The sequence below is a fragment of the Oncorhynchus mykiss genome, chromosome 15, assembly GCF_013265735.2.
Source record: "Oncorhynchus mykiss isolate Arlee chromosome 15, USDA_OmykA_1.1, whole genome shotgun sequence".
In the NCBI taxonomy this organism is placed as follows: domain Eukaryota; kingdom Metazoa; phylum Chordata; class Actinopteri; order Salmoniformes; family Salmonidae; genus Oncorhynchus; species Oncorhynchus mykiss.
The window spans coordinates 63,383,034-63,407,933 of NC_048579.1; the positions used below are offsets into that span (position 1 = coordinate 63,383,034).

A 24,900-nucleotide genomic window follows, 5' to 3' on the forward strand; every position below is an offset into this window, starting at 1 on the left:
GCCAAGGAACAACTCTGTCTTTTCATCTTGTTCTATAGTTAATCACAATGTATGAAGTCAGAACGTGCAAGAGCGGCGCGCGCCCGATGCCATTTGTGAAACTATGATAAATTGGTTATGCATTTACACTTATTTACAGTGTAATGATGACAGTTCAAACAGTCCTAAAATGCAACGGAAAGACAGGTCCGATAATATGATTTCTGTTTGTGGACCGTGACAACGGACCTGGGCTCTCGTGACATTTAACGGCAAATGGAAAAGCGTATGTGAATATGCAGTTGAGTTTGTTTTTCCGCGCCCACTAGGTGAAACGAAGGGCACGAGTAAAACCAGGACACGGAACGGACTGGAGCGGCGCAGAATCGAATAAACTCAGGATCTTGAAAGTTGTGGTTATTTCCAACCCTATCGAGTTCGTTTATAACGGACGGTTCATGAATGCTCGAATCTATTAAAGTGGTTAATTCACAGAAAGAAGACCGTGGAGGGTGGGCAGATTTTCAACTGCTATGAGGATTCTCAAATTCTTCATGGGGTACAGATGCAGAACTCTATGAACGCTGCCTGCTGTGTGACGTTGGCTTTGTTTGAAGAAGTTGCATCAAACTGGGTATGTAGAAATGACAGATGCTGAGCTATTTAACCATTTCATTATTTGCCTAATATAAGTTATTTGATTATTAAGTAATAAGAGCTAAGACACTACAGTTCACATAAACGTTTTAAGCTTAGGACAGTTCAACAACACAACCAAGGATGCAGCCTGTCCATGTGGTGATATGTTTCAGTCTTACAGCAGTCTTCAATAAAGGTTCAATAAAAGCACAGATACAGGTCCATTTTGTTAATATGCTCTACTATGCTCTACTACTTCATGCCAAATAACTTAAATTAAGCAAATAATAATAATGGTTTTTTTTTTGCTCATATTTCCTGGCCTGGTCCCAGATCTGTTTGTGGTCTTGCCAACACCTGTCATCATCAACCCAAATATGACAATGAGTGACAAAGAGTTGGCATGATGGCACAGACTGACACAGACAGTTTTCTCCCTCTGTTCTACTCCTGCGTTAATTCTTTCCCCTTTTCCTTCACCACAGTAACTCCCAATCTGGGCCAGACATGTCTGTGATAGTGGGAGAGTGGCGGTTCATAGCCCAGAGGGTCACCAGAAGCATCACATACTACTACACCAGCCGGACACCAGGGGGCAATAACCCATCCCCCTCTTCTCCCACCATCTCCCCCACCTCCTCCCATCTAGACACTCCTTTTCCCTCACCCTCCCTCTCCACCCCCTTGCTCCCAGACTTGCCCTCTCACCACAACGTTTCCTCAGTTCTCACCCCTTCCCCTTTGGATGTACCAACCCTCTCTCCATCCTCGCCCTCCTCCTCCCCCCGTCCCCTCCTCCTGCTTTTCCCGTGGCTGGGCGCCCGACCGGGGGCCATGGCGAAGTACCGGGACCTCTACCTGGAACGCGGCCTGGACATCCTATCTGTGGAGAGCACTGTGTGGCACTTCCTGTGGCCTCGCTGGGGGCTGGAGTACGGGGCTGAGGTCCTGGAGGTCCTGGGAGACCCGCGTTTCAAAGGTCGCCCCCTTCTGGTCCACGCCTTCTCCATCGGCGGGTACACCTTCACCCAGCTGCTCAGCCAGATGGTCAGGGAGCCACACAAGTACCCAGGCCTGGCCCAACGGGTCGTAGGACATGTCTATGACAGCATGGCGGTCGGGTCGCTGGAGCATATGGCTAAAGGTGAGAGAGGGGAAGGAAAGGAGGTAGGATTGTCAGTTTGGATTATTACTCTGAGAAAGGAGAGGGATCTGCTACTGAGACGGTGTGTGGGTGTGTGTATGGGTTAGTTTGTGTGTGGATGTGTGACAGAGAAAATAATTGGAAATGTAATTAACCTTGAAAATAATCTGTGTGTGTCTGTGTGTGCCTTAGGCCTGGGTCTGACCCTGTTCCCTCATATCGAGCCCCTGGTGCGATACACTGCTCTGCTCTACTTCTGGCTCTTCAAGTCCCAGACGGTGTACTACTACGACAAGTCAATCCAGGTCTTCTACAACAGCCCCGTCACCGCCCCGGCGCTCTTCTTCTTCTGCGAGAACGACGCGCTGTGCGACCCCGTCGCCATGGAGGCGGTCTTCGACTTCTGGAGGAAGCGGGGCATTGCTGTGGAAACCAGGAAGTGGAAGGAGTCTGTGCACGCTGCTCATCTACGCTGTCACCCAGAGGAGTATCTCTCCACACTGGATAATTTTTTTCACTCGCTCAACATCGCCCCCCCCAGGGCTAAGATGTAGATCATTCAATAAAGCCTGCATACTCATGTGCCAAAACAAATGTTATAACAGATGTTATAACAAAATTATAACATAGTGTAGTCATGTAGCATGTAAACTTTTATCCACAGAAACTTGTTTGCCACATACTCAGCATATGGGTCACGAGGGAATCAAACCCTCAACACACTAGTTTTACTTCCCTGTTGCTATAATAACAACATATCCAATCCTAACTCCTAGCATGTGTTTTGACTGTGCTACGTATTATTATCTATTTGTACAGATATAGGATCTTAATTTGACCTGCATTGTCGTAGCAAAATAATGAATGTTTAGTCCATAATGTTTCTTGATCAGTGTTCAGGCTATTAAAAGTTGGCAACATTAAAAGTGCACTACTGTTAATATAATTGTGTTCGTGTGTGTTTTCAGTGAATTTTCTGTGAATGTATGTAAATCACGAAGCTCATCTTAATGTCCTGGAAAATTCTCAGCAACAGGTGTGATCAAATGAAGTTACTATATCTGTATGTGAGCTTACTCAATATTGTCCATGACACAGTCCACATGCACCAGACAAGGCCACAGTCACTATCTTTAAGGTGAAACACATGACAGACACAACTCACTACACGTTGATTTGCAATAATGAATTATTTAGTATTTGATTGTAATTGTTTTTACATGAGTATATATTCATTCTCAATAGCTGGTGACAGGGTGTACAGTGGGAGAGAGGAAGAGAGAGGGAGAGGAAACATTTTGAAGATGAGAAAGAACTGAAGAGGAGGAATACAGAAAGGAGTGGGAGGGTTTGAAGAAAGGAATGAAATAGAAAAGAAACACAGGAGATAGGGAAGAGATGATATGAGAGAGGTGGAAAAAAAGAGAGACAGGCTACTGAGAAGTCTGGACAAGAATTCAAGAAGAGGTACTGTATATTTAAATCTCTTCAGTCACAGAGAACCAGGACCTGTTCTGGAAGTAGGTGCCTGTCAATTCAATGAGTAGTGAGTGACAAACAATCTGTGGGAGGTTTTCTTATCAGTCATTTCCGGCAACTGTTGCATATTCAATCTAGTTTGTATTAAACTTTTAATGTCTATTTTGGTCTCACAAAACTGAGTTTTCTTTATGAGGAAGCAAAGGGTTAAGTATGTGACGACGTATCACGGCCAAGGGTACATCCTGTGAAATCCCATCCCCATGTGATGTTGACTGCACACACCCCAGCAGACATAGGTTTGCACTTGCGGAACAACCTGTGTCTAACCTCTGGCACCGGCATAGACTTTGAACCATTCATAAATATAGGCACGTGCATGTGTAACGGGGTAGAACCGTTGATATTGTGAACGAAGCCTTGTTGGGCTGTCAGTCCCAGGTGTGGCTCATTTATCCTACGTTACACACAGTAAGTGTTCAGAAAGCAGACTGAATAAAGATAGAAAATAAACTAATGGGTCAAATAGTATCATAATAAAATAGGTAGACTGTTAGACGCATGAACACTGTTGTTACACCTGGTCTTAGAGCAGTTTGATTATTCTGTAGGGAAATCCAAGACACTCCATTTAGTATGCCATGTCATACTTACAGCAAACATGAAAGTAGGGTAGCTGGATGGGTGGGCGTATAACATAAAAGTCTAGCAACCCAAATGTTTAGAGTTTGAATCTCATCCCAGACAACAAACATTTTAGCTAATGATCAACTTATTTCTCTCTATTTTACCTATATATTTTTAATGTATTGATATGTAGGCTATGTGTGCTGTTTTTAAATGTATGTAGTTCTGTCCTTGAACTGTTCTTGACCACCACCAGCCCCTACGATGGAGGGGATAAGACCTCTTCAGAGGACCACCACCAGCCCCTACGATGGAGGGTATGAGACCTCTTCAGAGGACCACCACCAGCCCCTACGATGGAGGGGATAAGACCTCTTCAGAGGACCACCACCAGCCCCTACGATGGAGGGGATAAGACCTCTTCAGAGGACCACCACCAGCCCCTACGATGGAGGGTATGAGAGCTCTTCAGAGGACCACCACCAGCCCCTACGATGGAGGGTATGAGACCTCTTCAGAGGACTATCACCAGCCCCTACGATGGAGGGTATGAGACCTCTTCAGAGGACCACCACCAGCCCCTACGATGGAGGGTATGAGACCTCTTCAGAGGACTATCACCAGCCCCTATGAAGGAGGGTATGAGACCTCTTCAGAGGACCACCACCAGCCCCTATATTGGAGGGTATGAGACCTCTTCAGAGGCCCACCACCAGCCCCTACGATGGAGGGGATAAGACCTCTTCAGAGGACCACCACCAGCCCCTACGATGGAGGGGATAAGACCTCTTCAGAGGACCACCACCAGCCCCTACATTGGAGGGTATGAGACCTCTTCAGAGGACCACCACCAGCCCCTACGATGGAGGGTATGAGACCTCTTCAGAGGACCACCACCAGCCCCTACGATGGAGGGGATAAGACCTCTTCAGAGGACCACCACCAGCCCCTACGATGGAGGGGATAAGACCTCTTCAGAGGACCACCACCAGCCCCTACGATGGAGGGGATAAGACCTCTTCAGAGGACCACCACTAGCCCCTACATTGGAGGGATTGGATGGTTTGATGACATTCCATGCAGCCATTATTATAGGCCCTTCTCCCCTCAGCAGCCTCCACTGTACTGTGGATTGAGAAGAATACTGCCCAGAACAGTGTTATTGAGAGCAGCCTCCACTGTACTGTGGAATGACAAGAAGAATACTGCCCAGAACAGAGTGAGATGGAGAGCAGCCTCCACTGTATTGTGGAATGACAAGAAGAATACTGCCCAGAACAGAGTGAGATGGAGAGCAGCCTCCACTGTACTGCTCGGCCTCTGACCGCAATGCACTACAGAGGGTAGTGCGTATGGCCCAGTACATCACTGGGGCTAAGCTGCCTTCCATTGGGGAGACAATTTGGAGAAACACGAATGTAAGACATGAAACATCGAGGAGATTTAAAACTAATGATTTGAGTTTGAGGGGATTATCATAATTATTAGGTTTTGTTTTTGTAGTAAACGTTTGGGTTTACTAAGGGGATTACTAAGGGGATTTCCATGTTCCCAGAGACAAGATATCTTAAAGGGGTACACTCACATATGGAATATTAGGAGTTTTATTTTCTGAGTTTTAATTAGGCAAGTGATTTTTTTAAAGATAAAGGGTTCTTTAATATGTCTAATATGGTATGGAACACGAATGTAAGGGGGTGGTGTAACCTTTGACCTGCTTTCATGGCTCTCCCGGGTGGTCTGATCAGCCACAGGTTGGTGCCATTTGAATAATGAATTTGTGGTCATAGGTTTTTAAAGGTAAATTAATTATAATGGAGTAGAATTGAGGCAGGACAGATTATGGGGAGCGGGGGAACAAACTCTAGTGAGGAAGAAGGCCAGGTTCAGGATTCTGCTTTAAATATTGTCTGTGAAGGTTTCGAATTGGCTACTATTGATTGAGATAACCTTAATTAACCTATATAAGGACTTTAGAAATTTGCCACCATAGACATGTTTTTAAAAAAAAAGAGCTACAGACAGATAGGGGAAAAAGGCAGACAGAAGAGCCCTCCCCGCGCTGCGGAGACCTTGAAGGTTGGAGAGCAGAGAGGAGAAGTTTTAGAAGGGGCGCCAGCACGAGCAAAGATAACAGAATGTGTAGATAACAGTTACCGAGTTACAGTTCTGGGGTTGGAGAAGAGGGTATCCTTATAGCATAGGGGATCCCACAAAGGTGGATAGGTTTTCCATGATGTGGGGGAAACCTGGGAGCACTGTTGGACTTTGTAAATGTGATGAAATCCTACTAACCATCAAAACTATTGAGCTCTCTGATGCAGGCACTTACACCCTCGGACTACAAAGGACCGGGACAGACACGATGGGTGTGTTTTCTATTAAGGTGCTGCAAAAACCACAGAGGTCCCAGACGAACCAGAGCCAGACACACTCCTCTACCACCCCTGGACCGAACCTGCCACCCACCATCACTGTGTCAAATCCCATTCAGGTAATTAACGTTAGAGACTATTCAGCTATTGATCAATTAGGCACTGAGACTGGTTTTGATGGTAGTGACAATTTGTGGCTGTCCTATATGAGGTATACAGCTAAAACCCTGAAAAGAAATGACTGCATTATCTGTGGTCATGCTAGACCTGTTCTGGCTACACACCCATTTGCTATAGGAGAAGGAGATGGGTGGTTGTGTATTCTGAGAGGTTTTAACCAGGTTCAGCCCAATTCAACTCTCTGTTCCTCTTTGAGCCTTGTGTTTCCTACAGTACCTCCTCATCGGGCCCCTTGGGGTGTTAAGGCATATGGGGGAAATTACAGTTGCATCACGGGTACAGGTAATGGCATAGACTATGGGAGATTGCCTGAAGCTGATTGCAGTAGTAACATAACCATTAATGCCACTTGGCCAGTTGCAGGCCTAAACCAAACTAGTGGTCTGGCTGATGTGTGGTGGATCTGTGGACCCAAAAGAGTGCTGAGACCCATTCTTAGAGGAGACTGGCAAGGTACGTGTGCTCTGACCAGTTTGATAATTCCACTGACCATTGTTGATGTTACTGCTGAGCAGCTGTTGGGTTCTGTATCCAGGGGGCCTGAAAGCATTCCATCCCGTGGAACATAGACGTAGTGCTCCATGGACGGAGGATGTAGTTGACATACACACTAATCTGTTGGGGGTAGGAATGATGGACTCTGGCACTTACTACCTATTATGGGTCCAGCCATAGTGGATGCTAGACAGACTGCATGGATTAATTACATCTACTATAATCAACAGCGTTTTGTGAATTACTCCAGTGATGCACTCACTGGTATGTCTGAACAGCTTGAGGCCACATCTAGGGTTGCCAGACAGAATAGACTTGCTTTAGATATGCTTCTTGCCAGTCAGGGGGGTGTCTGTAAGATGTTCGGTGAACAATGTTGCACGTATATTCCTAATAACACCAGTCCAGATGGTAGTATATCTAAGGCCCTTAGTGGGCTTGATGCACATCTGCTGAGATGAGGACCATGGCGGGGGTGGAGGAGTCTGGACTGTTCTCTTGGTTGGGAGCCTGGTTTGGTAAGTACACTGGTATGGTGGTTACTGGATCTCTGACCCTAATTCTTGTATTTTTATTATTGATGTGTTGTGCTGCTTGCATCATACCGTGTTTTAAGAAGTCTGTTACAGATGTGGTGAAGGCTTCAGGCATGATGATGTGTTGTGCTGCTTGCATCATACCGTGTTTTAAGAAGTCTGTTACAGATGTGGTGAAGGCTTCAGGCATGATGCCTTTGCTTGATGCTCCAGTTGGAGATGCTGATACTGAATCATGCTTTCAGGGAAGGATGGGACTGACTGAGGATGACCCATGGTATGCTGTGGGTGAGGATGGGACTGACTGAGGATGACCCATGGTATGCTGTGGGTGAGGATGGGACTGACTGAGGATGACCCATGGTATGCTGTGGGTGAGGATGGGACTGACTGAGGATGACCCATGGTATGCTGTGGGTGAGGATGGGACTGACTGAGGATGACCCATGGTATGCTGTGGGTGAGGATGGGGCTGACTGAGGATGACCCATGGTATGCTGTGGGTGAGGATGGGACTGACTGAGGATGACCCATGGTATGCTGTGGGTGAGGATGGGGCTGACTGAGGATGACCCATGGTATGCTGTGGGTGAGGATGGGACTGACTGAGGATGACCCATGGTATGCTGTGGGTGAGGATGGGGCTGACTGAGGATGACCCATGGTATGCTGTGGGTGAGGATGGGACTGACTGAGGATGACCCATGGTATGCTGTGGGTGAGGATGGGGCTGACTGAGGATGACCCATGGTATGCTGTGGGTGAGGATGGGACTGACTGAGGATGACCCATGGTATGCTGTGGGTGAGGATGGGACTGACTGAGGATGACCCATGGTATGCTGTGGGTGAGGATGGGACTGACTGAGGATGACCCATGGTATGCTGTGGGTGAGGATGGGACTGACTGAGGATGACCCATGGTATGCTGTGGGTGAGGATGGGACTGACTGAGGATGACCCATGGTATGCTGTGGGTGAGGATGGGACTGACTGAGGATGACCCATGGTATGCTGTGGGTGAGGATGGGACTGACTGAGGATGACCCATGGTATGCTGTGGGTGAGGATGGGACTGACTGAGGATGACCCATGGTATGCTGTGGGTGAGGATGGGACTGACTGAGGATGACCCATGGTATGCTGTGGGTGAGGATGGGACTGACTGAGGATGACCCATGGTATGCTGTGGGTGAGGTAGTAGAATAAATATTACACCACCACAGTTCCTTCTTTTACATTTTATTTTATGATACGTTTTTTCTTTCCAGTATGTTTGTTCTCCCTGTTGTGAAGGTTTGGAGTCCCTGGGTGGCATGGTGCCCACCTGGTGCAGGATAGGAGTAGCTGAGAGGACCAGATGGTTTATAATAATGCTTTGCTCTGCTTTACTCTGTTTTCCATGACCAAAGTTTTATCCTACATCTTTACATTACTTGTCAATAAACAATAAAGTTGTACCTTGTTTCTGTAAAAAAAAAAAAAAGTTTATAAACTTTTTATTATTTTCATGAAATGCTATTAACATATTACTATGTTGGGACCGCTGAAATAAAGGATAATGAGTGACACCCTAGGGGGTGTCAAAAGGGGGACTTAAATTTAACACCATTTTCTTTTATTCTGTTTTTAAATGAACTGTTGTTCTCTTTTGACATGAGGGTTTTAAGTTCCTAGGTGTCTGGTAGCCAATCTAGTACATAGTGGGATCGAATGGAGGACATGAAGGTATTTTAAACTTTGTAACTGTTATATGATACAAGTCACCTACGATTCCACACATGGCAGCTTCTTGTCATTGTTGCTAGCTATATGACCTTCCAGAATCATAACACACGGACATCTGCCCCATCGATGAGCACGCATCGTCTCTGTGATGTTTATGAACCAGTAAAAAACAGCAAGTGGGGTGTCTCACCTCTTCTTCCATCTCTGGTCCTATTTCGGTTGTCAAAAGTTACCACAGCCGCAAAGTCAAAATGGACTATATCATAAAATTAAATGAAAACCCTGAATGTTTTTTTGGTCTTAATTTGAAGTTAGGCATAAGGTTAGGTTTAGAATGAGTTTTTAAGAATATAAATAGTTGAAATAGGTGGGTTTTATCCATAACTATGACTTTGTGGCAACTAGACTTAGCAGATGCTCTTATGCATAGTAATTTACAGAAGCAATTATGGTTAAGTGACTTGCTCAAGTGCACATACAGATGTTTCACCTAGTCGGCTGGGGGATTCAAATCAGCACGATTAGGTTGCTGGCCCAAAGCTCTTAAGCCCTAGGCTCCCGAGTGGCGCAGCGGTTTAAAGCATAGCATCTCAGGGCTTGAGGGGTCACTACAGACACCCTGGTTCAAATCCAGGCAGAATCATAACCGTCTGTGATTGGGAGTTCCATAGGGTGGCGCACAATTGGCCCAGCGTCGTCCGGGTTAGGCCGGTGTAGGCCGTCAATTTGTTCTTATCTGACTTGCCTAGTTAAATTAAGGTAAAAAAATAGAAATAGGCTACAGTACCTGATGCCCCAATAGTGACAACCTGTATTTCAGGACTGACGATGAAGACAACCAAGCCTGGAATTGAACAAGCTGATCCATGACTGATCTGCTGGAGGAACAGCGCAAGTACAGTTTGTCGAAGTGATGCTCCTTACTAAAACTGTATCACAGCAGCTTCATGCAATGATGTATAATCCTTTGTCAGTTTCTTCATTATAATAGGACTACTGGTAGGGTGCTGACAGCGAAATATAAGCAGACTCTTACATTTTGACAAAAGGAGGCTATGGTCTGCTTTTTGGGCTCGGAGTTGCCAGGGACCACATAATACATGGCCAGACTACCTCTTGGGGGCCCTGGGGCTTCTATATATATATTTTTGGGGGGAGGGGACATCAGCTAACTTCCTGCATTTCAACACATTTGCAATGGTGCATAGAGAAAAAGATGCAGTTTATAATGCGATTCTAAACATTTTGTTATGAGGCTAAGAGAAAATGTTGCAGTTCTAAAGCTAATTTCCTGCCCTTCTACACTTTTTGCCATGAGGCAGGGAAGAAAATGTGTTTTTTTATAGCTCATCTCATGCTTTTGTTCACATTTTGTCATCAGGCTGAGAGAAATCTTAGCAGTTTTAAAGCTAATTTCCTGCGATTCTACACATTTTGCTATCATATGCTATCTGGGGGCTCCCCGACCTCCAGAGGGGCCCCAACCCAAAGGCCCAGGGCCACATGCCCTGTGTGCCTGTTCAGCAATCCGTCCCTGTCACAATATGTACTTAGGCACTGATAGGATGTGTACTGCAATTCTCACAATTCTATATGTAATGTGATTCGATACTCACGACACTAGCTCCCTCAACTATTTGAATGGCCTCCACATAGGAGATCCAATGGACTGCCCTAACATTTGACACTTCAACCTCATGGAGTGCCTACTCTTGACATCCACTTCTGCCATGATCCACGGCAGCCATCAACCAACACTTCTGTTTCCTCTAACTATTTAGCTTCATGTAAAGTCGAGACATCAAGCTTTGACCCGGACCATGCACTTCTATAGTCCGGGGCTTTAATAGTGAAAAACGTGACAAGGTAGACCCTGCAATTTGGTACAAACATTCCTCGGGTAATATGAAAACATCCCAGAAGGAGTGCGCATTATTTCAAACTTAATTAGGAAGCGAGTTATTGTGAAATTTCAAAATGGCTGCAACAATAGCTGCTATTTGACCATAAAAACAGTTATACTGCAGATAAAAGCATGCAATTTGGTACAAACATTCCTCAGATGACATTAAAACATCATAGAAGTGTTGCTCGTTGCAAACTTAACCACGAATGACTGGCAATGTACTGTAGATGCTAATTAATTGATAGTCATGTTTAAAATTACTTCAGTGAAATTCTCATAAAATAACATGAAATTGAGTCATAATACATCAAATGTATTCTGTAAATTCTGATTAGTGGAAAAAATAAAAGACTTGGCCCTGGCCCACATGTACCAGTATAATGGCCTAATGCAGTGCATGATAGTCCAGCATCCTGGCATTTACACTTCTGAGAACAGAAGGGCTCATTTTTGCAGCCACACCTCAGGAGTTCTCTGTAAGCTTTGGCAGTCTCGGGTAAGAGTGTCCACGAAGGTGTCCAGGAATCAACTTTTTAGCCCATCCAAAGGTCCAAATCAAACTTTCTGGTGTAGATGCTGATTGGATGGTTTTCATACTTGTTGACCAAATGCTAATTTGGTACACTGCTCTGTTTGAATGTTGCAGCAGTGCAGCCTGTGTTGAGGGGGATGTTCTCCATTGGATGTTCTCCATTGACTTCTTGGAAGAGTTCCTGGTAGCTTGTTGTCTTGTCATAGAGAACACAGGTGTATCTCTCAATCAATGTGAAAGTGGATGATTCCAGATCAAGAGGTTGAAATGGTTTTGCTCACATCAGTCACCTCTATCACCCTATCATGAACCTGTTTGTATCACAACCTGTGAATGCGTTGAAAGCTGACAAAGCCAAACTTGTGCATTCCAAGCTTCTCGCAAATGGTGTTTATAGAAATCTCCTAGTAGTTTTTACCCATATCAAAAGGAAACCACAGCTTTATGGCTCACTAATCCTTGATAAGATGGAAGAAAAGCAAGGACAATGATGTCTGTATCCACTGTTCCAATGATAATAGTCTGTGCACCCTTTTTAAGGTCATCTATGAAGGCATATTCTTGGCACACACCTTCTGTGTCAACATGCTGAAAAGCTCCTGTTTGTTAGTAGGATTTCTGAGAAAGTCATAGAATTGACATGGAAGCTTGTTTTTCCCCTGCTTCTCTCCCATTGAGTCTGTTAGACTATCTGTGTCCCATTCAATATCGATTCTACTGCTGTTTTTCAACTGGTGCTCTACCAAAAGCAGGAAGGCATTTGATTGCAGAATTGGAAACTTGGTGCGGATAGGCAAGGAATGAATAATAACAGCTCCATCAATGATTTTGGCAGCAAAAGAAGAGGGCACAGGTGTGTAGGAATCTACAGCGATCAGGTCTAGCAGATCAGATTTTTGTGTTGGCAGGTTAGGCATTCTGTTATTTGAAAGGGTTGGAGGAAATTGTTTATTCTCATGAGAGAGAAACTTATACATTTTTCCATTACATAACTTGCTTGCAATGTAGTTGGCTGAAAGTGTACAATCACTTTTTAAGTCTGATACTGTAATTGCTTTGCCTGTTTTGTGACTGACTGTGCCTTGTACTTTTGAAGCTGTGGTATATTTTTCCTCTTAAGGGGATGTGTTCTGATCAATAATTACTTCCTTGAGATATTTCTGATATTGAGGAATGCCTAGTTTTTTCCAATGTTGTGGACAGTGCTAATGACATCTTTGCTTACACAACTGTGTGTATCCAAAACCAGAAGCTCTGGACATTATCTAAGACTAGACTACCCATGCTTGACATATTGTTGCACAAGCTGGCCACTTGTTTTTTTAATGCTTGCTGGTGTGATGAACTTTGCTTGTGTTGAAGACTTCATGTTGAAGGGGACATTAAAAAGCTACATTAAAAAGCTGGGCTTCAAAATCAACCAGTAGTCTGGCCTGCTCAGGTCCTGCTACCATCTATCTCCAGGTCCTGCTACCATCTAGGCTTTGTCTATTCTGCATTAAATAGTACCCACAAAACACCAGTCTCAACATCAACAGTGAAGAGGCGACTCCGGGATGCTGGCCTTCTAGGCGGAGTTCCTCTGTCCAGAGTCTGTGTTCTTTTGCCCATCTTAATATTTTTTTTATTGGCCAGTCTAAGATATTGCTTTTTCTTTGCAACTCTGCATAGAAGGCCAGCATCCCGGAATAGCCTCTTCACTGTTGACGTTGAGACTGTTTTTTTGCAGGTACTACTTAATGACGCTGCCAATTGAGGACTTGTGAGGCATCTGTTTCTCAAACTAGACACTCTAATGTACTTGTCCTCTTGCTCAGTTGTGCACCGGGGCCTCCCACTCTTCTTTCTATTCTGGTTAGGGCCAGTTTGCACTGTACTGTGAAGGGAGTAGTACACAGCGTTGCACGAGATCTTCAGTTTCTTGGCAATTTCTCACATTGAATAGCCTTCATTTCTCAGAACAGGAATAGTCTGACGAGTTTCAGAAGAAAGTTCTTTGTTTCTGGCCATTTTGAGCCTGTAATCGAACCCACAAATGCTGATGCTCCAGATACTCAACTAGTCTAAAGAAGGCCAGTTTTTATTGCTTCTTTATTCAACACAAGCGTTTTCAGCTGTGCTAACAAAATTGTAAAAGGGTTTTCTAAAGATCAGTTAGCCTTTTAAAATGATAAACTTGGATTAGCTAACACAACGTGTCATTGGAACACAGGGTTGATGGTTGCTGATAATGGGCCTCTGTGCGCCCATGTAATGATTCCATAAAAAAATCTGCCGTTTCCAGCTACAATAGTCATTTACAACATTAACAATGTCTACACTGTATTTCTGATTAATTTGATGTTATTTTAATGGACCAAAAAATGTGCCTTTCTTTAAAAAACAAGGACATTTTATAAGTGACCCCAAACTTTTGAACAGTAGTGTAAGTAACACAGAAATTGAATTTGAAATACTGTTGGGAAAGGGAAGCATTGTCTTTAAGACAATAGGTGAGATTTCACGATTTACTCACTTATGAAATCGTCTTACCGCAACAAAGCTATGGCAGACACAATAGAGCTGAGTGTCATGAAAGCCACACCTTCATTTGCAGTTGAAATCGGAACTTTAAATACACCTTAGCCAAATGTTGGATTCAGGATTCAGACTATATATAGCGATCTAGGCTATGACAATGATTAACTCCACGATTATTTCTAAATAGTCTACTAGCCTATGGAAGGCCTTGTTCAGCCTCAACATGGGCTCTTGGTAGGTCTAAAGGCTTATGAAAACATTACATTTTAAATGAAAAGCAGGTGTCATTATCACACAGAAAAGAAAGGTTGTTTTATTAAACCGGGAAACTTGTGGTGAACTGGGAACTGGGGGGAAAAACGAGGTCAATTCATGCCATCAGTGATTTTCAGGTCAGAAAGTCAGAGAAAGATGAGTGTCTGAATTGACTGTTAAAAACTATTTTTCCCAGTCAGAGCTCATTTCGTTCTGAGTTCCTAGTTGTTTTCAAAGCACTGAAGTCGGAAGTCAGAGATTGCCGAGTTCCCAGTTGTTTGAATGCACCACTAGATACCTAGGCTACCTCTTATTTCTGAATAGGGCTCCCTCCAAAAAGAAGCCCTTGTGTCCATATTGATTTGGGACATAGGCATATCTACACAGTAATTAATGGTGGCTGGCTGAAAATCAACTAGACTAATAATTATTTAATTGAGGTGATATGCCTATTTTAGCTATATCAACAAACTCAATTGATTAAATGACTCTGGCAATGGAGACGTCATGCAGGAGTTCATGGTGAGATATTTTATAATAAACTAAAGTGTCCCGTGTACATGACGTGAAAGCATTATGTACACGTAGATGTCATGTAGCCGTTTTTAAGCCATTCATGGTGAGCTCTTAGTAATGACCCTGGTAATGAACTTAGCTACATTCAAACTGACTTACACATGACATGTCAGTGTCGCGTGTGCACGACGTGAACCATATGTCTACACAATGTTTCACTTGACATGGACGTGACGTGAATGCATCAGTAGTTTGATGCCATAGAAAAAAACTTGTCTCAATTGACAATCCATGTTTATTCATGGCGATATCTTATGGGGCTAGGAAGACATTAGGTGACTTGGAGAGAGGTATAAGTAGCTTCACTAGTACTGACTTCTGGCCTGAATAACTCCCCATATAGGACTGCAGACACCACAGAGTGTGTGAATGAAGGCAGCTGTTACCTGTGTGTGTTGTGCTTTTTCTCTGAGTTGTAAAAGCAAGCAGAGCAGAAACTGGCTACTCTGACCAGGTGAATCCAGGTGAAAGCTATTGATGTCACTTCTTAAATTAAAGGGAGGAGACAGGTTAAAGAAGGACTTTTTAGCTTTGAGACAATCGAGACATGGATTTTTTATGTGTAACATTCAGAGCGTGAATGGGCAAGACAAAATATTTAAGTGCCTTTGAACGGGGTATGGCAGCAAGTTCCGGGTTTTTCACACTCAATAGTTTTGTGTGTATCAAGAGCGGTCCACCAACCAAAGGAGATCCAACAAACTTGACACAACTGTGGGAAGCATTGGAGTCAACATGTTCCAGCATCCCTGCGGAACGCTTTTGACACCTTGCAGGGTACAACACAATATTAGGAAGGTGTCCTTAATGTTTTGTACACCCAGCGTGTGTGTATATACAGTATATTGTAAAAACGGTACAAACACGGGGGCCTCACTGCGGTGGCGGTCAGCACTACTTTTCTGCCGTCCACTAGCTTGTTGGTGGGATTCCTGTACGGCCCTCCAGGTCTCTTTGGAGCGCTGCACCCATTCCTCCACCGCAGGAGCCTCTGTCTGGCTCGGATGCCATGGTGCCAGGACCGGATGGTACCCCAACACACACTGAAAGGGGGACACGTTAGTAGAGGAGTGGCGTAGTGAGTTCTGGGCCATTTCGGCCCAGGGGATGTATCTCGCCCACTCCCCTGGCCGGTCCTGGCAATACGACCGCAGAAACTTACCCACTTCCTGATTCACTCTCTCCACCTGCCCATTACTCTCGGGGTGATAACCGGAGGTCAGGCTGACCGAGACCCCCAGACGCTCCATGAACGCCCTCCATACTCGGGACGTGAACTGGGGGCCCTGATCAGAAACGATGTCCTCCGGCACCCCGTAGTGCCGGAAGACGTGGGTGAATAATGCCTCCGCAGTCTGTAGGGCTGTAGGGATACCGGGCAGCGGGAGGAGACGGCAGGACTTAGAGAACCGATCCACAATCACCAGAACCGTAGTGTTCCCCTGAGACGGGGGAAGATCGGTCAGGAAATCTACGGAGAGATGAGACCATGGCCGTTATGGAACGGGGAGGGGTTGTAACTTCCCTCTAGGAAGGTGCCTAGGAGCCTTACTCTGGGCGCATACCGAACAGGAGGAGACATAACCCTTAACGTCCCTAGCCAAGGTAGGCCACCAATACCTTCCCCGAAGGCTCCCCACTGTCCTCGCCACCGCAGGGTGACCCAAGGAGGGTAGGACGTGAGCCCACCGAATCAGTTGGTACCGAACACCAAGGCACGTACTTCCGCCCCGCCGGATACTGAGGAGGCGCGGGTTCCGCCCGTAATGCCCGCTCGATGTCCGAGTCCACCTCCCCTACCACTGGTGCTATCAGCCTTGAGGCGGGAAGGATGGGAGTAGGTTCGGGGGACCGATCCTCCGTGTCGTAAAGGCGGGACAGTGCGTCCGCCTTGACGTTCTGGGAGCCCGGTCTATAAGATAACGTGAACCGGAATCGGGTGAAAAACATGGCCCACCTTGCCTGACGTGGGTTCAGTCTCCTAGCTGCCCGAATATACTCCAGATTCTGTTGGTCGGTCCAGATGAGAAAGGGGTGTTTAGCCCCCTCAAGCCAGTTTCTCCACACCTTCAGAGCCCTGACCACAGCTAACAACTCCCGGTCCCCCACATCATAGTTACGCTCCGCTGGGCTGAGCTTCCTCGAGAAGAAATCGCAGGGGCGGAGTTTTGGTGGCGTACCCGAGTGCTGTAATAGTAGGCATCCAGCCCCGGCCTCGGACGCGTCCACCTCCACTATGAATGCTAGAGAGGGGTCCGGATGCGCCAACACGGGTGCATCCGTGAACAGCTCCTTCAACCTGTTGAAAGCGCCGTCTGCCTCTGCTGACCACTGCAACCGCACCGGGCCCCCCTTCAGCAGTGAGGTAATGGGAGCCGCTATCTGGCCAAAACCTCGGATAAACCTCCGGTAGTAGTTGGCAAAACCCCAAAACCGCTGCACCTCTTTTACCGTGGTCGGAGTCGGCCAATTACGCACAGCCTTAATGTGGTCACCCTCCATCCCCACCCCTGAGGTGGAAATGCGTATAGGTCATGCTCCAGCAGTCTACCAAGCACCTTGTGTACCAGAGACACATGCGCGGCGTGAGTGGCTGAGTAGATCAGAATGTCATCGATATAAACAACCACTCCCTGCCCGTGCAGGTCCCTGAGAATCTCGTATACAAAAGATTGGAAAACGGCTGGAGCATTCTTTAACCCATACGGCATGACGCGGTACTCATAGTGGCCCGATGTGGTACTAAATGCGGTTTTCCACTCGTCTCCCTTCCGAATACGCACCAGACTATACGCGCTCCTGAGATCCAATTTTGTGAAGAACTATGCTCCGTGAAATGATTCCACCGCCGTAACCAATGAAAGGTAGTGGGTAGCTAAACCCCACTGTGATGGCATTTAGACCTCTATAATCAATACACGGACGCAAACCTCCCTCCTTTTTCTTCACAAAAAATAAACTTGAGGAGACGGGTGAGATGGAGGACCGAATGTACCCCTGTCCCAGAGACTCCATGACATATGTCTCCATAGCCAACGTCTCCTCTTGGGACAATGGGTACACGTGACTCTTGGGAAGCGCAGCGTTTACCTGGAGATCCATCGCACAATCCCTTCCCGGTCGATGAGGTGGTAATTTAGTCTCTTTCTTTTTACTGAAAGCGATTGCCAAATCGGCATACTCGGGGGGAATGCCCAGACACCTTCCAGAACACTCCTCTGACCACCCCTGGAGAACCCCCTGTCTCCACAAAATTTTAGGATTGTGCCGGGCCAGCCAGGGAATCCCTAGCACCACTGGAAACGCAGGTGAATCAATAATATAGAGACTGATACGCTCCCTATGATTCCCCTGCGTTACCATGTCCAGTGGAACCGTGGTCTCCCTGACCACCCCTGACCCTAATGGCCGGTTATCTAGAAGGTGCACGGGAAAGGGAGAATCTATTGGCACAAACAGAACACCTAACTTAAGAGCGAGTCCGCGATCCATAAAGTTCCCAGCTGCGCCTGAATCGACTAGCGCCCTATGCTGGGAAGAGGGAAAAAATGTAAGGAAAAAAATCAAGACAAACATGTGACCGACAGGGGGTTCTGGGTGAGTTTGGTGCTGACTCACCTGGGGTGATCGAGAAGTGTTCCGCCTGCCATCTCGACTCCCAGACGGACCCCCCAAGCACCGATCGGCCGTGTGTCCTCTCCGACCACAGCTGGTGAAGGGGGGACCTCCTCCTCCAGTACCCCTCGGCACGGCCCCTCCCAACTCCATCGGAAACGGAGCGGAGGGGCTGGGTGGTGGAACGCACAGGACCCTCTCCGAACGCCCGCGGGCAGCCAGCAGATTGTCCAGTCGGATGGACATGTCAATCAGCTCATCCAGGGAAAGAGCGGTGTCCCGACACGCTAGCTCCCTGCGGACGTCCTCCCGGAGACTACATCGGTAGTGGTCGATAAGGGCCCTGTCGTTCCACCCAGATCCTGCTGCCAAGGTCCGGAACTCCAGCGCGTAATCCTGGGAGCTCCTCTTCTCCTGCCTGAGATGGAATAGTCGTTCTCCCGCCGCTCGGCCCTCTGGAGGGGGGTCAAACACAGCACGGAAATGGCGGGAAAACTCTGGGTAGTGCTCCTTCGCTGAGTCTGGGCCATTCCAGACTGCGTTCGCCCACTCCAGAGCATGACCCGTGAGGCAGGAGATGAGGACACTCACCCTCTCCGCTCCCGAGGGAGTGGGTCTTACGGTGGCCAGGTACAGTTCCAGTTGGAGTAAGATCCCCTGGCACCCCGCCGCCGCTCCATCATAAACCCTCGGGAGCGTAAGACGGAGAGCGCTGGAGCCGGGGGATGGGGAGTCCTGAGCTGGGGGAGCCGAAGGTGAAGAGAGGAGACCACTCCTCTCCCATCGGTCCATTCTCTCCATCACCTGATCCATAGCTGTTCCTCCTTCGATGGGAGAGGGTCGGCCACTGCTCCTGCTGACTCCATTTTCGTGGTGCGGGATTCTATAAGGTCCTGGGTGTCGTGAGGGTGAAATCAGGCGCAGGAAAGCAGAGAGTTCAATAAAGTGCTCCTTTAATGCACACATGGTGAACCACGGCCACGGCACTTTTGGGAGCTCAAACAAAATGCCCCAGACACAGGGAACGAAAACAGTCTAGCACTAAATACACAAACACGTACGTCTGTAGCAAACACCAGGGTTACAATAATCAATCCCGCAAAAAGAAACGGGCAGGCCAGCTGACTAATAAAGCCCAACTAATTACAACCAACTCAAAACAGGTGTAATCAATAAACACATAAGGAGGGTAGAAAATAATCAGTGGCAGCTAGTAGGCCGAGCGCCACCCGAAGGGGAGCCACCTTCGGTCGGAGTCGTGACAGTATGGGTGGTATACAGCAGATAGCCCTATTTGGTAAAAGACTAAGTCCATATTATGGCAAGAACAGCTCAAGTAAGCAAAGAAAAACGACAGTCCATCATTACTTTAAGACATGAAGGTCAGTTAAAATTGAAAGAACTTTGAATGTTTCTTATAGTGCAGTCACAAAACCATCAAGCGCCATGATAAAACTGGCTCTCATGAGGACCGCCACAGGAAAGGGACATCCAGAGTTACCTCTGCTGCAGAGGACAAGTTCATTAGAGTTAACAGCACCTCAGATTGCAGCCCAAATAAATGCTTCACATAGTTCAGGTAACAAACGTATCACAACATCAGAGGAGCCTGTGTGAATCAAGCTTTCATTGTCTAATTGCTGCAAAGAAATCCCTACTAAAGTACACCAATAAGAAGTAGAGACTTGCTTGGGCCAAGAATATTAGTGATCAATGGACATTAGACCTGTGGAAATCTGTCTTTGGTCTGATTAGTCCAAATTTGAGATTTTTGGTTGCAACCGTTGTGTCTTTGTGAGATGCAGAGTAAGTGAACGGATGATCTCCGCATGTGTGGTTCCCACCTTGAAGCATGGAGGAGGAAGTTTGATGGTATGGGGGTGCTTTTCTGGTGACACTGTCTGTGATTTATTTAGAATTCAAGGCACACTTAAACAGCATGGCTACCACAGCATTCTTCAGCGATACGCCATCCCACCTGGTTTGTGCTTAGTGGGACTATCATTTGTTTTTCAACAGAACAATGACCCAAAACACACCTCCAGATCGTTAAAGGGCTATTTGACCAATGGGAGTGATGGAGTGCTGCATCAGATGACCTGGCGTCCACAATCACTAGACCTTAACCCAATTGAGATGGTTTGGGATGAGTTGAATAGCAGAGTGAAGGAAAAGCAGCCAACAAGTTCTCAGTTTATGGAAAAGCATTCCAGCTGAAGCTTGGTGAGAGAATGCCAAGAGTGTGCAAAGCTGTCATCATGGCAAAGAGTGGCTACTTTAAAGAATCTAAAATGTAAAATATATTTTGATTTGTTTAACACTTTTTTGGTTGCTACATGATTCCATATGTGTTAATTAATTAAACGTTTTGATGTCTTCACTATTATTCTACAATGTAAACCCTCGAATGAGTAGGTGTGTCCACACTTTTGACTGGCACTGTATTGTAAAGAAACAGCAGGGAGCAGGTCTCGAACCCTCGACCTTATAGCCCGAGGTCCAGCGCGCTATCGACCGTGCCGCAAAAGATGCTTGAGAGGAAGAGTCGATTTCCGCGTTTATAAACCCAGGGTCGTTACAGTATATATATAATCTAATGAAGTTAGATCTATAAACGTGTTTTATTCCAGCAGGGGAGCCTAAAGATAAATAATCCACTTGGTTCGAGAGAAATTGTATTCCGTTTTTTTAATGTTCTTGTAGTGAGTATGTTTGGGGCTAAATGTTTTTCCTCACCGTACCCTACTTGGCAGGAAGAGGGTATTCTTTTGAAATATGCGCATGTCCAGCAGCCAACTGAGCCAAGCTAACGTTTTAAAGTGATGTGTATTTAATCTTCAAGGGTGCATTTTACCACATAGCGGGGGACGTTTTCCCCAATAGTGGGACCAAACGGCCCCTTTATAAAGTTTATGTTTTAATTTAATAACAATGTTGTTTAAGTTCTGCCCTGTGTTTGTCTAAGGATATCCATTATGTACATAACTAAATCTTACCAAAGGTTGCTTTTTTTCTGTCAGGAAATAAAATTTTATATTGCGCAAAACCGTGACACTCTAGAGGGAGGGGAGGGGGGGGGGGGTAGATCTTGACAGATGTGGTTATTTCCCACCCTATTTGTATATGGAGATCGGAGATCGGTTATAAAGGAAGGTCAGATGAATCCTGGAATCTACTAAACCGGTTAATTCACTCACAGAAAGAAGACGGTGGACAGATTTTCAACTGCTATGGGGATACTCAAATTCTTCATGGGGTACAGATGCATAATCAGGGCCTAAAATTAACACCCACCACATGCCAAATGACAGTAGATTTTGGCATTGGAGGGTAAAATGTCTATTTCACCAGCCACGTTTGCAGGCGATCAGGGCTCCACAGTGCGAGCATTTCACTCGCATTAATTTGGAGAATAAAAATAGTCAAGTATGATCGCGCAAAGTCAAAGAACTACGAATCCTATTCAGCACTTCGCGCTGCAACACTGCCTGGCTGTGCGCATGTGAAGAGCTGAGTGAAATATTCATTTTTAGAAGCGCTGCTCACATGCATAAAAGTTGCTCTAATTGACTTGAAACGAGACTGTGTTGTTGTGTTTCTTGACTATTTACATTGTTTTGTTCACAAGCTAGGTTGTTTTTCTATGTTTGAGTTTTAAATGCTAGGGAAGAGGTGACAACGCTTCTAATAGTCAGACTGAAAGTCACAGTCACAAACATGACTCTAGTCGCGCTACCACGGTAACCTCCCGACCTTAAAGGCAGTAGGTGAAATGTTTTGTCTCATCTGTGATATTTTGGTTAAAAGACTCAGGTCACAAAACATTTAATTAACTTCTTAAGTAACTTCTTACTAGACAATACATTTATTGTTTTAGAAACATTACAAAGCATGTTCATCGATTTTGTTGTGTTTTGTTAGTGTAATTTTAGGGGCAAAAACTATTTGGGCTGGTAAAAAAAAATGAGTGGCTGGTAGAGATTTTTTAATCTAACATTACCTGCCACAGTGGCTGGTAGAGATTTTTTAATCTAACGTTACCTGCCACAGTGGCTGGTAGACCAAAAGTCATTTTTATACCCTGTGTAATTCCTGCTGTGTGGGGTTTTGGCTTGGTTTGAAGAAGTTTCATGAAACTGTGTATGTCTAAATGACACAGCTATTTAACCATGTGAGAATTTGCCTAACATAAGTCATTGGGCATCAAAAAGTAGAGCATATTTACAAAGGAATGTTTCTGATCCAAGTTGGCCTGTAACACAGGTGCTTACATCAGCACATAGATACAAATATGTTTGTGTTGAGTCCAAAGCTTACTCCGCTTTCTTGGTCTAATATGGACCAAAGCAACTTGTACTGTCTAATGCTTCACTGTAACACTAATAGGCTACTGTGACTCTTCTCTATCTCTCTCTCTCTCTCTCTCTCTCTCTCTCTCTCTCTCTCTCTCTCTCTCTCTCTCTCTCTCTCTCTCTCTCTCTCTCTCTCTCTCTCTCTCTCTCTCTCTATATATATATACCAACCGGATCTAACCTTGAGTAGATCCCACAACCTTGCATGTGTATGTAGGTATACATTAATTTAACTTGAGGCATAACGTTTTTTGTTTAACCCATATTTTCTCCCTCTGTCATTAAACTTCTACTCCTGCTCTAATTCTTTCCCCTGTTCTTTCCCCCAGTAACTCCCACTCTGGGTCAGACATGTCTGTGATAGTGGGAGAGGGGCGGGTCAAAGCCTGGACGGTCACCAGAAGCATCACCTACTACTACACCAGCGATACCCCTGCCCACCCTCCTCCCACCTCCTCCTTATCCTCCCATCTAGACTCTCCTCTTCCCTCCCCCTCCTACTCCCTCTCCGCCCCCTTTATCTCAGACATGCCCTCTCACCCCACCGTTTCCTCAACTCTCACCCCTTCATTTTCGGATGTACCAACCCTCTCTCCATCCTCGCCCTCCTCCTCCCCCCGTCCCCTCCTCCTGCTTTTCCCGTGGCTGGGCGCCCGACCGGGGGCCATGGCGAAGTACCGGGACCTCTACCTGGAACGCGGCCTGGACATCCTATCTGTGGAGAGCACTGTGTGGCACTTCCTGTGGCCTCGCTGGGGGCTGGAGTACGGGGCTGAGGTCCTGGAGGTCCTGGGAGACCCGCGTTTCAAAGGTCGCCCCCTTCTGGTCCACGCCTTCTCCATCGGCGGGTACACCTTCACCCAGCTGCTCAGCCAGATGGACAGGGAGCCACACAAGTACCCAGGCCTGGCCCAACGGGTCGTAGGACATGTCTATGACAGCATGGTGGTCGGGTCGCTGGAGCATATGGCTAAAGGTGAGAGAGGGGAAGGAAAGGAGGTAGGATTGTCAGTTTGGATTATTTGGAAAAGAGAGGGATCTGTTACTGAGACGGTGTGGATGTGTGACAGAGAAAAGACCTGCACTTTGCATCCTTGTTTGTCACAATGTTGCTGTGTGTGATGAAGACCTAGTAATCATACTCCCACCTTACCTGCTCCACAATATTGGATTATATTCAAATATATTTGCTGATTTAGAGGAGGCTTTTCACACATGATAGTATGTTATTGTGTTTACTGTATGGGGAAATTACATAGGCCTATCCCATTGAATTAACAAGAACTGAAATGTAATTAATAATATAATCTGTGTGTGTCTGTGTGTGCCTCAGGCCTTGGTCTGACCCTGTTCCCTCATATCGAGCCCCTGGTGCGATACACTGCTCTGCTCTTCTTCTGGCTCTTCAAGTCCCAGACGGTGTACTACTACGACAAGTCAATCCAGGTCTTCTACAACAGCCCCGTCACTGCCCCGGCGCTCTTCTTCTTCTGCGAGAACGACGCGCTGTGCGACCCCGTCGCCATGGAGGCGACCATCTACATCTGGAGGAAGCGGGGCATTGCTGTGGAAACCGGGAAGTGGAAGGAGTCTGTGCACGCTGCTCATCTACGCTGTCACCCGGAGGAGTACCTCTCCATGTTGGAAACATTTATGATCTCGCTCAACATCGCCACCCTCAGGGAGAAGATGTAAATGGCTCATGTGCTATGGGGGGGGGGGGGGGGGGGGTTGATAATTCAATAAAGCCTGCAAACTCATGGTCAAAGGAAGTCTGCATTATTTACTTCCCGGTTGCAATAATAACAACCTATCTCCTAGCATTTGTTTACCTATTATTATTATCATTGTCACGGCCATGTGGCAACATGTACAGTTATAGCATCTTCATTTTACCAGCATTGCTGTAGCAAAATAATAATCCTGTGGTTAATCCGGTGGTTAGGCTATTAGCTGGACAAAA

General features: G+C 46.1%; 2 protein-coding genes across 4 annotated transcripts; both read left to right on the top strand.

Moving 5' to 3' along the window:
* Positions 1-181: 181 nt before the first annotated feature.
* On the top strand, positions 182-24,651 carry LOC110490585. 3 transcript variants are annotated; one of them, XM_021564026.2, is made up of 3 exons: positions 182-538; positions 23,267-23,913; positions 24,271-24,651. In XM_021564026.2, the coding sequence occupies exons 1-3, from the start codon at positions 513-515 to the stop codon at positions 24,630-24,632; spliced, it is 1,035 nt and encodes a 344-aa protein (XP_021419701.2). In that variant the 5' UTR covers positions 182-512; the 3' UTR covers positions 24,633-24,651. The 3 variants fall into 3 exon arrangements, with proteins under 3 accessions (XP_021419701.2, XP_021419700.2, XP_036800844.1); XM_021564025.2 differs by lacking the exon at positions 182-538 and adding an exon at positions 21,697-21,841; XM_036944949.1 differs by lacking the exon at positions 182-538 and adding an exon at positions 21,869-22,348.
* On the top strand, positions 333-2,715 carry LOC110490586 (transmembrane protein 53). The gene is made up of 3 exons (XM_021564027.2): positions 333-613; positions 1,104-1,762; positions 1,955-2,715. The coding sequence occupies exons 2-3, from the start codon at positions 1,126-1,128 to the stop codon at positions 2,314-2,316; spliced, it is 999 nt and encodes a 332-aa protein (XP_021419702.1). The 5' UTR covers positions 333-613; positions 1,104-1,125; the 3' UTR covers positions 2,317-2,715.
* Positions 24,652-24,900: the final 249 nt, after the last annotated feature.

Bases quoted from the DNA above. Each gene is read 5' to 3' on its own strand.
- LOC110490585 (XM_021564026.2), top strand. From the start codon at position 513: ATGAGGATTCTCAAATTCTTCATGGG. The intron at 539-23,266 runs GTACAGATGCAG...TCTTTCCCCCAG, and splicing joins ATTCTCAAATTCTTCATGGG to TAACTCCCACTCTGGGTCAG. The intron at 23,914-24,270 runs GTGAGAGAGGGG...TGTGTGCCTCAG, and splicing joins GCTGGAGCATATGGCTAAAG to GCCTTGGTCTGACCCTGTTC.
- LOC110490586 (XM_021564027.2), top strand. From the start codon at position 1,126: ATGTCTGTGATAGTGGGAGAGTGGCGGTTCATAGCCCAGAGGGTCACC. The intron at 1,763-1,954 runs GTGAGAGAGGGG...TGTGTGCCTTAG, and splicing joins GCTGGAGCATATGGCTAAAG to GCCTGGGTCTGACCCTGTTC.